General features: G+C 42.4%; 1 protein-coding gene across 3 annotated transcripts in view; it reads right to left on the minus strand.

The window, feature by feature from the left end:
- Nucleotides 1–15,214, minus strand: part of LOC121656583 — a 43,276-nt gene that overhangs the window by 16,553 nt on the left and 11,509 nt on the right. For all 3 annotated transcript variants that reach the window (XM_042011651.1, XM_042011652.1, XM_042011650.1), the window contains exons 9-20: nucleotides 12,533–14,279; nucleotides 11,498–11,569; nucleotides 10,303–10,827; nucleotides 10,116–10,186; nucleotides 9,820–9,969; nucleotides 9,327–9,487; nucleotides 8,425–8,617; nucleotides 8,140–8,334; nucleotides 6,209–6,368; nucleotides 3,159–3,351; nucleotides 2,838–3,003; nucleotides 147–350 (exon numbers count right to left, since the gene is read on the minus strand). In XM_042011651.1, coding sequence (XP_041867585.1) covers nucleotides 147–350; nucleotides 2,838–3,003; nucleotides 3,159–3,351; nucleotides 6,209–6,368; nucleotides 8,140–8,334; nucleotides 8,425–8,617; nucleotides 9,327–9,487; nucleotides 9,820–9,969; nucleotides 10,116–10,186; nucleotides 10,303–10,827; nucleotides 11,498–11,569; nucleotides 12,533–14,279 — 3,837 coding nt within the window. The remainder of the gene's footprint in view (nucleotides 1–146; nucleotides 351–2,837; nucleotides 3,004–3,158; nucleotides 3,352–6,208; nucleotides 6,369–8,139; nucleotides 8,335–8,424; nucleotides 8,618–9,326; nucleotides 9,488–9,819; nucleotides 9,970–10,115; nucleotides 10,187–10,302; nucleotides 10,828–11,497; nucleotides 11,570–12,532; nucleotides 14,280–15,214) is intronic.

A 15,214-nucleotide genomic window follows, 5' to 3' on the forward strand; every position in this document is an offset into this window, starting at 1 on the left:
ATGAGGATCTGAATGAATGAAAAATTAAATCAAACAAGGGGCTACTTGCTCTGATGAATTTACAGCCCTGACATTGTTCAACCAGTTTGTAGAGTTGTTTCACATTTATTGGGTTTATCAACCACACATAAGTTTTATTTCAGTACCTGTTTAAATTTGACCAGACATTCGTCTCCGCAGATGGTTTTACTGCCATCCTCCATGTTAACCACAAGTCTTTTGTTGGGGCAAATTGCACTGCACACGTCGCAGGTGGACCAGTAGAGCTTGTTGGCATTTTGGTAGTCGGTCATGCAGGAGCTGCTGCAAAGTCTGTGGACCTCGCCGTCCACGGTCACTTTAAAATTGCACTAAGGATGAGAAAAAAACGTCAGCCTCCATACTGCAGCTCGATTAAGTGATCAAAGTGATATGTTTTCTTAGTTAAAAATATGCAGTGAAAAACACAGCCTTCCACTAAAACCATTTCTAGTTGACTGTGGACTCTTATAAAGCAGCAAACTTTATTGTATAAACAGACTTTTTGTGGATAATTTTATCCATCTATCCATTTTCTACCACTTATCCGGGGTCGGGTAGCAGTGGCAGCTTCCTAAGCTGGGAAGCCCTGACTTCCCTCTCCCTGGCCACATTTGGGGAGAACCTGAGGTGTTCCCAGGCCAGCCGAGACATGTAGTCCCTCCAGTGTGTCCTGGGTCTTCCTCGGGGTCTCCTCCTGGTGGGACGTGCCTGGAACACCTCACCAGGAAGGCGTCCAGGAGGCATCCTAACCAGATGCCCGAGCCACCTCATCTGGCTCCTCTTGATGTGGAGGAGCAGCGGCTCTACTCTGAGCCCCTCCCGGGTCACCAAGCTTCTCACCCTATCTCTAAGGGAGAGCCCGGCCACCCTGCGGAGAAAACTTATTTCGGCCGCTTGTACCCGCGATCTTGTTCTTTCGGTCACTGCACACAGCTCGTGACCATAGGTGAGGGTAGGAACGTAGATCGACCGGTAAATCGAGAGCTTTGCCTTTTGTCTCAGCTCCTTCTTCACCACGACAGACCGATGCAGAGCCCGCATCACTGCAGACGCCGCACCGATCTGCCTGTCCATCTCCCGCTCCATCCTTCCCTCACTCGTGAACAAGACCCCGAGATATGTAAACTCCTCCACTTGGGGAAGGACCTCAGCATCCAGAGCCTTAAGGAACTTTGGGCAGACCCCATCCCCGGCGCTCCGCTGAGTAGCTTTTTTACCACCTCAACAACCTCAGCTCCAGAGATAGCGGAACCCATGCCAGGGTCCTCGGATTCTGCTTCCTCGTTGGAAGACGTCTAATGAGGTCTTCAAAGTTTTTCTTCCACTGACCCACAACGTCCCGAGTGAAGGTCAGCAGCCCCCTTTCCCTACTCTACACAGTGTTGATGGAGCACCGGAGCAGATCTAACTGGGTCAGTGAGCCGCCTGCTTTTAAAATCATGTATCTATATAATAATTCTTGTATCAAAAGGGTAACATATAGGAGAGATAACATGTCGGGTGAAGGGGTAACACCAAAAAATGGAGATGGGAGCATTGTTGATCCTCCAGGAACAGAGGGGTCAGACAGCAGAACAGAAGTAAACCCCAAACCTCAAAAACACAGAACCTGCTGCCAATGTTTCCAGCTGTAGCAGAGATCTGATTGGACCTTTTGTTAAAGTGCTTGCTGCAGTTTGGAGAGAAAATGTTTGCATCATAGCTGCGCTTCCAGGAGCTGCGTCCAATCAACATTGATCAACACAAAATAAATATAAACATGTCATGCTAAGACTGAACAGCTGATGTTGTTACCTTACATTGGGTATATCCTTGTCTTTTTTTCCTCTCACCTTTTTCTTACTCGCTTTTGTCTCTCGTCTCTTCTTTTTCATTCATTTACTTTCTCCTTTTTCTACCCCCCCAACCTTTTATTTTCAGGTCCAGGATAAATATGTAAAACCATCAACAGACAAATTGAAAAATAAAGAATAATGCTAGCTTTTGCAGCCGAGGATCAGACTGCCAGGGTCCCCACCTCTGGCAGCCGCCCAGCACACACTGCACCTCCAAATCCGAGACCATGGTCCTCAGCCGGAAAAGGGTGGAGTGCTCTCTCCAGGGTCTGCAACAGGGTCTTGCCCCAAGTGGAGGAGTTCACGTATCTCGGGGTCTTGTTCATGAGAGAGGGAAGGATGGAGCGGGAGATGGAGAGGCGGATCGGTGTGGCGTCTGCAGTGATGCGGACTCTGCATCGGTCTGTCGTGGTGAAAAAGGCAAAGCTCTCGATTTACTGGTCAATCTACGTTTCTACCCTCACCTATGGTCACGAGCTGTGTGCAGTGACCGAAAGAACAAGATCGCGAGTACAAGCGGCCGAAATAAGTTTTCTCTGCAGGGTGGCCGGGCTCTCCCTTAGAGATAGGGTGAGAAGCTCGGTGATCCAGAGGGGCTCAGAGTAGAGCCACTGCTCCTCCACATTGAGAGGAGCTAGATGAGGTGGCTCGGGCATCTGGTTAGGATGCCTCCTGGACACCTCCCTGGTGAGGCCTGGGAACGCCTCAGGATCCCTCCGGATGAGCTGGTGAATGTGGCCGGGGAGAGGGAAGCCTGGGTTTCCCTGCTTAGGCAGCTGCCCCCGCAACCCGACTCCAGATAAGCAGCAGAAAATGGATGGATGGATGATAATGCTTAAACCATTGAGAGGCCTTAAACCCATAAAGCTCCTTTTGGCAAAGCAAAACACAGCAGCCAGACCATCATTCTGCTGCCACCATGCTGGACAAACATATCATGAAACAAATAAAAAGCGGAGAACTGAAGTTTTTTTTCCTTACAAGGCAATGTTTGGCACACATCTTGCACACGTCCTGCAGAAGGTTTGCAGCAGCCATCTTCCTCTTTGATTTGACAGAAGAGAGACATGCATTGCTGCACAGCTCCTTCATCGTTTCTGAATCATCCACCGGAGCCAGAATGATGTTTTGAGGTCGACTTATCGGCCTGAGGAGGAAGAGAAATGAGATTCATAACTGCAGTAGTGGATTTGTTTTAATAACATGGGTTAGAAGTTGAAAAATCAATTAGCTGCTTTTAATTATTTATTTGCGTGATTAAAAGGCCTCCACCAGAGGAAAAAGTGAATGTAGCAAACTTACTGAAGGCAGTTGTGGCACGTCTTGGTGTCCATCTTGATGTGAGGATGCCTTTCAGAGACACATGACGCAGAGCAGAAAACCTCCTTTCTGCTTTTCAGCTGGTACAGCGAGGAGCCTTTTAACAGATCTTTGCTGCAGTTGCAGCATTTAACGTCCGACTTTGAAAGGACGAGCATCGGCCGGTCCTTTGGTTCTGAAAAAGAAACCAGGAAAACAACATTCTTCATCCAGGAATTAATTTATGGGAATTCTGTCTTTTCAATAATTCTTCTCTTTGGTATTTAATATTTCATATTTTACTATTCTGTATTTTAAGCCTTAAAACTTTAAGGCATGTTCTGCTATTTTTCTTCTTTTTTGTAAAACCAGTGTAGTATGTTGTTCATAACTCTGCACTGAACCAGAAATCCGAACCATAACCAGCCATAATGTAAAACTTTAAATATTTATTTGTTAATGTCTTTGTTGTATTATTTATATTTTATATTGCCATTTATTTTTCTTACTTTATGTTTCACTTATTTTTTTTCATTTCAGCACTTAATTCTAATTCCACTTGTCTATCATCATTTTCTCTCACTGTCATTGTTTTAAAAAGCACTGCAATGCAGCAATTTCCCACTGGGATTAATAAAGTAATCCCAGTATAAACCAGTGTGTAACAGCTTTTAATCCCAGTATAAACCAGTCTGTAACAGCTTTTAATCCCAGTATAAACCAGTGTGTAGCAGCTTTTAATCCCAGTATAAACCAGTCTGTAGCAGCTTTTAATCCCAGTATAAACCAGTCTGTAGCAGCTTTTAATCCCAGTATAAACCAGTGTGTAGCAGCTTTTAATCCCAGTATAAACCAGTCTGTAGCAGCTTTTAATCCCAGTATAAACCAGTGTGTAGCAACTTTTAATCCCAGTATAAACCAGTCTGTAGCAGCTTTTAATCCCAGTATAAACCAGTCTGTAGCAGCTTTTAATCGCAGTATAAACCAGTGTGTAGCAGCTTTTAACCCCAGTATAAACCAGTGTGTAGCAGCTTTTAATCCCAGTATAAACCAGTGTGTAGCAGCTTTTAATACCAGTATAAACCAGTCTGTAGCAGCTTTTAATCCCAGTATAAACCAGTCTGTAGCAGCTTTTAATCGCAGTATAAACCAGTGTGTAGCAGCTTTTAATCCCAGTATAAACCAGTCTGTAACAGCTTTTAATCCCAGTATAAACCAGTCTGTAGCAGCTTTTAATCCCAGTATAAACCAGTCTGTAGAAGCTTTTAATCCCAGTATAAACCAGTGTGTAGCAGCTTTTAATCCCAGTATAAACCAGTCTGTAGCAGCTTTTAACCCCAGTATAAACCAGTCTGTAGCAGCTTTTAATCCCAGTATAAACCAGTCTGTAGCAGCTTTTAATCGCAGTATAAACCAGTGTGTAGCAGCTTTTAATCCCAGTATAAACCAGTCTGTAGCAGCTTTTAATCCCAGTATAAACCAGTCTGTAGCAGCTTTTAATCCCAGTATAAACCACTGTGTAGCAGCTTTTAATCCCAGTATAAACCAGTCTGTAGCAGCTTTTAATCGCAGTATAAACCAGTCAGTAGCAGCTTTTAATCCCAGTATAAACCACTGTGTAGCAGCTTTTAATCCCAGTATAAACCAGTCTGTAGCAGCTTTTAATCGCAGTATAAACCAGTCTGTAGCAGCTTTTAATCGCAGTATAAACCAGTGTGTAGCACCTTTTAATCCCAGTATAAACCAGTCTGTAGCAGCTTTTAATCCCAGTATAAACCAGTCTGTAGCAGCTTTTAATCCCAGTATAAACCAGTCTGTAGCAGCTTTTAATCGCAGTATAAACCAGTGTGTAGCAGCTTTTAATCCCAGTATAAACCAGTCTGTAGCAGCTTTTAATCCCAGTATAAACCAGTGTGTAGCAGCTTTTAATCCCAGTATAAACCAGTCTGTAGCAGCTTTTAATCCCAGTATAAACCAGTGTGTAGCAGCTTTTAATCCCAGTATAAACCAGTCTGTAGCAGCTTTTAATCGCAGTATAAACCAGTCTGTAGCAGCTTTTAATCCCAGTATAAACCAGTCTGTAGCAGCTTTTAATCTCAGTATAAACCAGTCTGTAGCAGCTTTTAATCCCAGTATAAACCAGTGTGTAGCAGCTTTTAATCCCAGTATAAACCAGTCTGTAGCAGCTTTTAATCGCAGTATAAACCAGTCTGTAGCAGCTTTTAATCCCAGTATAAACCAGTCTGTAGCAGCTTTTAATCCCAGTATAAACCAGTGTGTAGCAGCTGTCAGACTGGGAGGTAAAATGGTGTAAAATGAATGTATGAATAGATATAGATAGGTGACCAAGCCTTTTCTCATCTCATCGTTCTCTCAAGTTTTGGCTTTCAGGAGAAAAAATATTGTTATTGAAACAAACACACAACAGAAACTATTTCCATGTTTCCAGTTATTTATGAATTATTTATATTATGATTTTATATATATATATATTTTTTTTTTATCTACTATGTCTTTGGCTGCTCCTGATTGGACAATACCGTCAATCTAAGCTACAGTATCTAATTGAAATTAAATGGAAAATTAAAATTAATTAAAAATACTTTATTAAGTCCAGAGGGAAATTGCACATTTGTAGTAGTTTTTTTTCTTTAAAAAAACAAAACAAAAATCATAATAATTAAATCAAAGATATTGCTTTGTGGCTGCTGGCAGGAAATCTCCTGTATATTTCTGTTTTGAGGGAAACCTGACGAAGCCTCATTTTTCCAGCCCGGAGCATCACGTCACAGCTGCACTTTGTTTTATGGTCCCATGTCACATGCCAGCAACTGGACGTCAACATTTTACACCGCTTTGAACGTGCACCACAGCTGTTTATAGGTCTCTTCTTCTATATATTAACATCAGTCATAAAGATGGCTCTTAGACAGCCTGGTTTCTTCTAAAGGTGGAGCATGATGTAAGAAGTCTGAGAACCCCTCAACTAGATTAATCTTTCATTGATGAGAGAAATTAAAAAAAGATCCTTTTAACGACATTTTGTCCAATACCTTTGAGTTTGTGCTGATTAATGGGCATCAGCTTGTAAGACGCCACACAGTATCGCGAGCAGAAGAGTTGCACTGTGTTTTCATGGGTTTTGTAGATGACCATGTCTGATGCCAGCTGAGAGAAGTGGCACTGGGCACACGGCTGGGCTGTCTCAATTTTCTGCAGGAGAACAGAAACATTGGCTAAATGTTAAAGAGCAACTGGCAGGTTAAGAGCATGATTAATGGTTTGGATTATGCATATTTTATAGTTAATATCTATTTAGTTTTTGTTGAAGTCCGTGAATAAGAAAATAAAGAAATCGGTTATGGACTATTAAAAACTGCTCAAATGACTGTAAAAATCTGTTTTGCCGGAAGTGACGTCACGTAAGGAACTCTGTTATGTACGTTATTGCTAACACAACAGTTATGGCTAACACAACGGAACGGAATGGGCGTGAGATTATGGAGGAAGAAGAAGATAATTTTATTTTTAGAAGTGAAGGACCGGATCCATACAGTTTTGAACCTGAAGCTACAAACAGAGTCACTGACAACCAGCAAAGGAGATCGTTGACGGGAAACAGGCAGCAGATTCAGTCATGGGCAGCTGAAAACATCTGGAGGATTAATCAAACAGCATGGTAAGTGATACAAATGTTTCGTAAATTTTCTTCCACATTAGCCTTCTGAATTGGGCAAGTAATACCTGGTTATGCTGCAGACCAGTGAAAAAATACAGTGTTTGCAATAGCAAATAGATGTCTAATATATCTCTGGACATTGTACCAGTTTCCCATTGACTTTCACTAGCATTAGCATCGGCGATCTTCTCCAACAAGAAAAACGGGATTAAATATGTTGAAACTGTCCTCAATAATAAGTAGTAAAAAGGGGACAATTCCGTTTTATAAGAAAAGGTTATAAACAGGTTAAAAAACGGAGAGAAAAACTTACTCTGCTCGTCTCCCGTTTCCGATGGGCGGCCCGCGGCTTCCCCGGTGAAGGCAGACGTGATGGGGCACCTGCTGCTGCTAGCATGCTAGCCGTAGCATGAACAGTGGGAACTGCATCAGACCTTAAACGCACTGACCTCATGGTCTTGTACCCCATCTTAAACGCAGTTAGGTCACTAGGCATATAGTCCGTTTCCACAAAGTGTGCGCTGCAAATGACGGAGTTTTTGGGATGAACGGACTTGAAAGTGAAGTCTTGGCGCCTAGCCTGGACAAACCTCACCCAGGAGCGAAAGGTGGGGCTCTTCTTGTTAGGGAAACTGTGGACACGATGTCCAGAGAGACTTGAATTTGTGCAGGATGCACAAACACAAGTATTCACCATGGTGATGTTCCAGAAATCTTTAGTTTTACTATTAGAAGTCTGGAGTAAAAAACACAGCCGATGCCTACGATAAACTGAGCTGATAGCCGCGGGCGTATGGGCTCGTTTACCTTACATGACGTCACGTATCACGTGACAGGAAAAGTTATGTTTTTTAAAGCACTGGATCGCAGACTAGCTGAATTAAGTGCAATTACAAAAAAATGAAATTTTAAGAAGCTTTTATTTATGCCACAGTGTCTCTCGGACTTTTTCAAAACGTCATATTGTGGAAAACTCAACCTGAAAGATGCAGCATCTCTGTACTGATACAGGTATGTTTTAGAACATGTTCTAAGCAATACTTTGGTCTTGTTTCCTCTGCAGACTAGAACTGGTTCTATAACACAGTTTTTGTAATTGGTGGTCTAACAAAAACAGGAGTCCTTATAGTTTGACATGGTCCTGCAGTAATCAGCAGTTAACATGACCCATGTAGAAGAAATGTAACCTTCGGAAAAATAAGACAAAGAGTCGAGCCACACTCTTAATGGAAACATGTCGTTCCTGTGTTTAATCTGGATCATTCTACCTGAAGAATTTGTGTATTTTCTGTGATATTTCTGCACCTCTTTAAGCTCTTCCAGACACTCTGGGCCACAGATGGTTCTGGTGCCTTCCTCCAGCTTCAGCATGAGTGGCGTTTTGCAGCAGATGGAGCTGCAGCCCTCACAGACGCCCACGTTGTCCCTGCAGAAACCTTCCATGCAGTCGTTGCTGCAGAAGCTGTGGACAACCTCGTCCAAGGTCAACTCAAGCATTGTCTGCAGAAAACAATAAAGATGGACACTGATGAGCTCAGAAGTTAATAAAAATCATTGTTGAAGTGGAATTAGAAGTGCTCTTCATCTTACAGTGCAGGTTTTGTTGCACATGCTGCAGGGTAAAGACGTCTGGGTGGACAGAGAGCTGCTGACTGACTTCGTCGTTTGACTGGATGGAGCGTTTGACTTGAAAGAGACCAAGCAGGCTGGACTGCAGAAGTCCTTCATGGTTCCTTTAAGATCCACACAAGCCATGATGAGGTCCAGAGGTTGTGAGATCTCCCTGACAGAACGACGATGGAAGATCAAAAATCAAACGGAATAAAACTCTGCAATCACATTTTCTTCATCTTTAATGATTTAGCTGTAACATGCAGGTAGAATGATTATATATTTATTCATTTTTTATGTTTATTATATAAAACTGTGACTGTGCTGTCTAACAAACTGCAAACAAAATAAGTAGTGTTGTATTGCAGGAATTTTCCCCAGACTGGAGATATTTGTAGTTTTTTTTTTTAACTCTGTCAGCCTGCATTTCCACAACAGGAGGCAGAGATGAGATGTTCAAAACGAAGACTTTTCAGCATTCTCTGGTTTGTTTCCACCTTTCTACCAGACATTTCAATCTCCACCACAGATCTCTTCGGTTCAGGTTTCACTACAAAAACAGTTGCTTTTGGGGTTAAAGAAGAAATAAAAAGAAGGGTAAACTTAAGAAGAAAAAAAAAACAGGCTAAACAAAGTTCTGAGGGACGTATTTCACCCCAAACTGGAAAGTACTTTTAGAAATGGTACTTCCCTACTACTACTTTTTACACACCTAATTCCAACAGGCATTCATTTGGCTGCTGGCCTGTTTCTCATTATTTAGATTGTGATGCATCAGTTTGGACCTGTTCACATACCAGCAATGCTAACAAATGGAAGCCTGCAGAGTTAGGCACAGCACCACTTCAGTTTCATTAGTAGCTGTTGGTTCTGAGACTAACTTGAGACAGCAGTGACACGTCCTCGTGGCCGCTTTGTTGTGAGGAAACCTCTCAAACAGACAGATCTTGGAGCAGAAGACGTCTGTGAAGCCCTTCTTCTGGTAGGCTGTGTGTCCCTTCATCATGCTCTTTTTGCAGTTGGAGCAGTTCATGTGCACCACCTGACAAGACCAGATGGAAATTTGATTAAAAGTTTTGTTCTTCTTACTTCAAAATGTACAAATCCAACAATTCAAAGCAGGACGGCTTACAGATTTCGATATGTACGGCTACCAGGCTCCACCCTGTAAAGACCTGCTGTACTCAGCCCTTCACATAAATCCATTTAATAAAGGAGCAACATAAAAAATGTTTGCATTCATTCTGAATAGCTGTCCTCATGCATGGGATAAAGCCAAGGCAGCATGGGAAACCTGGAAAAATGCTGTTTTCTTTGTAGTGTATGCTCCAGATAAATAAATGGTGTGGAAACTGTTGTACTGAGTATCTCCACCTTTGCGTAGCTCGGCTTGGTTTCAGTCTCCGTGGGAGCTGAAGCGACTTCAGACTGGTCCTCGGCATCCTGCGTGGGCTGATCGTCCGCCGGCTGACGGTCACTCAAAGATGACAGCTGGGAAATTTTAAGCGAGGCCTTCAGGTTCTCCTGAGTTTAAACAACAACCAATAAACAGAATGAGCAGAGCAGCCATGTTTAATCAGAAACATGATGATGATGCTAAACTATGCACAGCCTGAAGGTTTGATCATCTCATGCAGTCTGCAGGGAAAACTAAATATCTGCATACTCACAATGTTAAGTTTTGGGATCACTATCTTCACTTCTTTCATCTCCCGCAGTGCTGCTAATAAGTTGTTCTCTTCTAAAAAATAATAATAAACAACATTTTTGTGAGGTTGCTCAGTTTTGCATTTACAGCTAAAATAATTTAATACTGGATTCAATTTAATTTGAATTAGTTGTTTTCTGATATCTCACTTGTAGGGGGAGTTGGAGAAGATCCATCACTGTCCACATCCATCCAGTCATCTTGTTCTGCTTCATCATCATCATCATCATCCTTCCCTGCTTCTTTTTCCTCCTCCGGCTGCTCTGTGATAGTTTTCTCTTCGGTGCTGCGTCTCTCTGGAGACAAGGCTTCCTTCTCATGACCGTCGTCAACCTCCTTCGTCGAATCGCAGTCAATATTGTCTGCAGATCCACTTGCATCTTTATTTCGCACATCGTCATCATCATCACCATCTGTGTCTATGTCCATGTTAAAGTCAACGTTCATGTCGTCGTCGTCGTCATCGCTGAAATAAACGTGTAATTCCTTCTCTTTGCTGCAGGACGGCGTCTCCTCAGGTGCGTTCGCAGGTGCTTCCTCTGAACGCTCATCTCTCTCTAAGCTCGCCGCCTCATTTTTCTCTGTTTGCTCTTCGTCGTTCGTCTTGCTTTCGTCTTGTTTCTTTGAGGAAGCGTTTTTGCCTTTTTTCTTAGAGCGTTTTGAGGCAGAAGAAGCTGAAGGAAACAGACAGTCATGTGAAAACAGGAGCTACACTTTTCTCGCTCACAAATGTTCATCCTGCGCTTCGGATTAAAAGTGAAATTTTTCCTACGTTTGTTCCTGCTGTGATTCTGTTATAAGGTGCAGATTTTAAGACTTTAAAACTAGACTTTTTTATTCTATAAACTAGATTTCATTAACAGGCAAAACACAGGTTATATCTAAATAAAAAACCTTAACTTGCAGTATCAGGGAACTTTGTGTCCTGCAGATGAGCGTCTGTGCGATCTCACCTCAGAGGATTTAAACATGAGCTGAAAAGCTCAGAAATTTAATTTTATTCTAATGTATTTCATTATCTTTATATAATTTGTTTTACTTTTCATTAATTATGTATTAATTACTGATTTTAAACACAACCTATTTATTTAGCTATCTTTACTTTGTTTTACCAAAGAACTTTGTTTTTTTTAGAGTTTTATTTACTGGTATTTTTACGTTGCAGTGATCACCACTGTCAGATGAAAAGGTAAGAAAATATATTGTATATAAAAGTTTATTTGACTGATGGGTGGGTAATTAATTTACTAACTGACCCCTGACATTTATAAAACCTAATTACTTCTTAACCGAACTACACCAGAGGTAGTTTAGATTAATCGCCATCGGGTGTGTTTTACTCACCGATTGCCTGAGAAAGTTCTGATTCGTCGATCTCAGCTTCAGTGTTTTCCTCCACAACTGGATGCAGCTCATCTTCAAAGAAAAGAAAGAAAGAAACAGCACATTTTTTAAATTATTATCCAATCCACTTTATTTATATAGCACACTATTAAAATACAAGATTATCAATGTGCTGCACATATAAAACTTAACTGTCGAACACAAAGACCTTCCACACAGCTGGAAATGCTGCACTCCATAAAAGACTTACAGACTTAATAAAAATACACAGTGGTATACACCTAAAGAAATGAAGAGTCAAATAAACTAAGTGCAATGTAAAGACTAAAATTACCCAAAATAAATTAACAGATTAAAAGTGCAATAAAGGAATTAGAAAGGTAGAATACACTAAAATAAATTAAAAGGCTAAAAACAAAAGACTGAAAGACACTATAAGTACGTTTAAGACTAAAACATTCAGTCGAAGAAATGGAGAGACTAAAAGACACAAAAAAGAAATATAAAAATTAGGATGCACAAAACTACAAACAAAAAACAAACAGACAAAAAAAAGACTGAAATGAACTAAAAACACTTTTAAAAGACAGAAAAGACAGAAATTAGGAGGCTGAAAGGCGAACAACACACTTCTCATGTTGAACTAAAAGCCAAGCAGTAAAAATGTGTTTTAAGGTGGGTGCAGAGCGGGGGCCGGTTTGATCCAGGAGAGGAGCTCATTCCACAGTTTGGGCGCCAAGACGTCCAAAAAACAGCAGATAGTTCCAGGTATGAGGAAATCTTACAGATATTTCATGAATTCAAGGCTGAAATCTGTGTTGGATAACACATATGGATCAACGCCCTCATATACCTCCACTTCATTCAGTTATCCAGTCTGACACGCCACATCGTTCTGCACATTAGTCATTTCAGTTTTTTGATCAGTCGAAGTAAAAGTCACATGACTTAAACTTTGTTTTGAAATGATCTGAGAAGAAGAGAAGCCAACATGCATTAGCAGGTTACAGTTTCTGTAAATTTAAGAACACATACCTGGAATGTCCATTTCCTCCAGAGATTTTCCTTCGAACTTCTTCAGAGATTCGTCCTCTATCGCTGACAGCAGCTCTAAGATCTTTGCGACGTCTCCAGCTGCCTCTGGTGTCCGGTAGTACTCCCTCTCAGTCCGAATATCCCGGCCCAACCGTTGTGCTAACTGGCCGAGCTCATCGTTACTAAGGAGGAGAATCTGGAAAATTCTCATGATGTGCTTACGGAAATACATGCACCTGAAGCCTTCCTGGCCCTGTGCACCACACCAAATCCCAAAAGCCTTGATACTTTGAGGCCCCTTCCAGGTTGCCGAACATGATGCTCCTGGTTTTCCAAATAAGTAGGGATGGTTATCAGCCACGCCACAAGCTTTCCTCTTCTCAACGAGCAGCGTTATAGCGGCGAGCAAATCAGGAGTCAGTGCTAAGGCAACTTTTTTGCCTCTTTCACCAACAACGGTGATCTTCACCATGCTCTTGGACAGAAACTGTTCAGGCTGCGTTTGGTCGACGGTTGCAGCTTCCTGAGGATTACTTTCATCCCTTTCCTGGAACGACTGGACTGTCACTTGTGAAACATCTATGTTTCTGTTCAAGAGCGCCACGTATGCAACCACCGCTCTGAGCAGTGCAGTGTAGACCTGCGGGCTTTCATACATGTTTATAGTTTTAACTGCGGAGGCTACTGTGCTCTCGATGTACTGATGCAGAAGCTGCACATCCCGGATGAAGGCCATGGCTGGCTGGCTCGGGATTTTGGAGCGTGGAGCTTTGTTTGAGGGCCATTTTGTAGTACACAGCTTTATAAATGCTTCTGTTTCTTGTATTTTCACTTTATCAGCGTCATCGCTCAGAGTTCGGACGAGTTTAATGTTTGCCATCGTTACCAAGAGCTTCTTACAGCGTTTTATCTCGATGCTGATAGTGGTCAGTTTTCTGATGGCACTGACAACATTGTTGAGGTTCTGGGGTTTCGTTGCATCTTCAAAGCTGAATATGGACTTTTCCTGTAATACTAACAGAAGTCTGCACATTCTCCTCAGATTCTGAATGATGTCTGTGTCTTTCTTCTCTTCTTCCTTTATGTAGTACAAATACTGAGCCAGCTGCAGTAGGTAAGGATCCTTCAAAACCTCAGGACTGATATTACCTTCCTCCAGGTCTGTTAATATCTTCTTCAGTCCTGGTGAGATGTGCTCAGGGTCTAGTATCCCCATGGCAACTAAAGACAAGAACTCGGTCTTGCAACCTGACGGATGGTGCGAGGGCTTCGAAAGACATCTTTGCAAATGTCTCCACATATCCTTCCGAATGCACATGGCTTTACAGTAGATGCAAACAGAATATGCTTTAATTGTGACGTTGTCTGCTTTTACCATCATTTTCAGTTTTCCTTTACCAGTCTTTAAAACCTCGAGGTTGTGTTTGTAGTTCCCTCGGTTTCGTAACTGCATCAGCAGCCTCTTCCGTTCTTTGCTCTGTTGGGGTAACGCAAACGCCTCAGCGATCTCAGGTTCTACCTTCCTGTGTCTGAAGAGGTGACGGGAGATTTTAATCTGAGATTTTCCACAAACGTAGCAGTAATGCTTCTTAGTGCAGGAGGGACCGTCTGAGCCATTTAAGTCGTCCTGCAGGACGGACGCAGCATCATCCTGCAGTTCAGACTCAGAGAAACTGTCATCACTGCAGGGCTCCTCATCACAGACGTACTCCTCGCCGGATGATTCAGCACAACTGGACTCCTCAGCCTGAAATTATGAATGTATGTAATAATAAACAACCAAATATGCAGAAGCCTTTTCTTTCTAATGGAGAGTTTCTGGAGTGTTTCATGTTGAATACATCAAGATTTTAGTGGGTTGTTCTCTGCTGCAGCTATAAACACCAACAAATCCCTGAAACTATTCATTGGATATTGTAGGTTTTCAATGATCCACAGTGACACAGAGTAGAAGAAATTCCATATAAAGAATCTGTTGACCTGTACTAGTGATGTGCCAAAGTCTTGAGCCGCTTCATATAGGAATAACCAGGAAAATAGAAAATATGAACAGGAATTTATAAAACAATTAGCATAAATTTAATAAATAAAACTACAGTATATGAAGCAGAAACAGAGTTTGTCTAATTTTAAGAAGATTAAAAGTGAATACTGACTCATCAGGAAGAGTTCTCCAGGGTTTCTGAAGGTCTTTCCAAAGCTCTCTACCTTTTGTTCTGTTGTCTGCCAGATGATCCTACACTGCGTCAAAAATGTTGAGGATCTGGTTCTGGGGAGGATACGTCCCTCCATCAGACCTGTTGAGGTCCGGGTTCTGGGGAGGATCCGTCCCTCCATCAGACCTGCTGAGGTCCGGGTTCTGGGGAGGATACGTCCCTCCATCAGACCTGCTGAGGTCCGGGTTCTGGGGAGGATCCGTCCCTCCATCAGACCTGCTGAGGTCCGGGTTCTGGGGAGGATCCGTCCCTCCATCAGACCTGTTGAGGTCCGGGTTCTGGGGAGGATCCGTCCCTCCATCAGACCTGTTGAGGTCCGGGTTCTGGGGAGGATCCGTCCCTCCATCAGACCTGCTGAGGTCCGGGTTTTGGGGAGGATCCGTCCCTCCATCAGACCTGCTGAGGTCCGGGTTTTGGGGAGGATCCGTCCCTCCATCAGACCTGTTGAGGTCCGGGTTTTGGGGAG

The sequence above is a fragment of the Melanotaenia boesemani genome, chromosome 17, assembly GCF_017639745.1.
Source record: "Melanotaenia boesemani isolate fMelBoe1 chromosome 17, fMelBoe1.pri, whole genome shotgun sequence".
NCBI classification, from domain to species: domain Eukaryota; kingdom Metazoa; phylum Chordata; class Actinopteri; order Atheriniformes; family Melanotaeniidae; genus Melanotaenia; species Melanotaenia boesemani.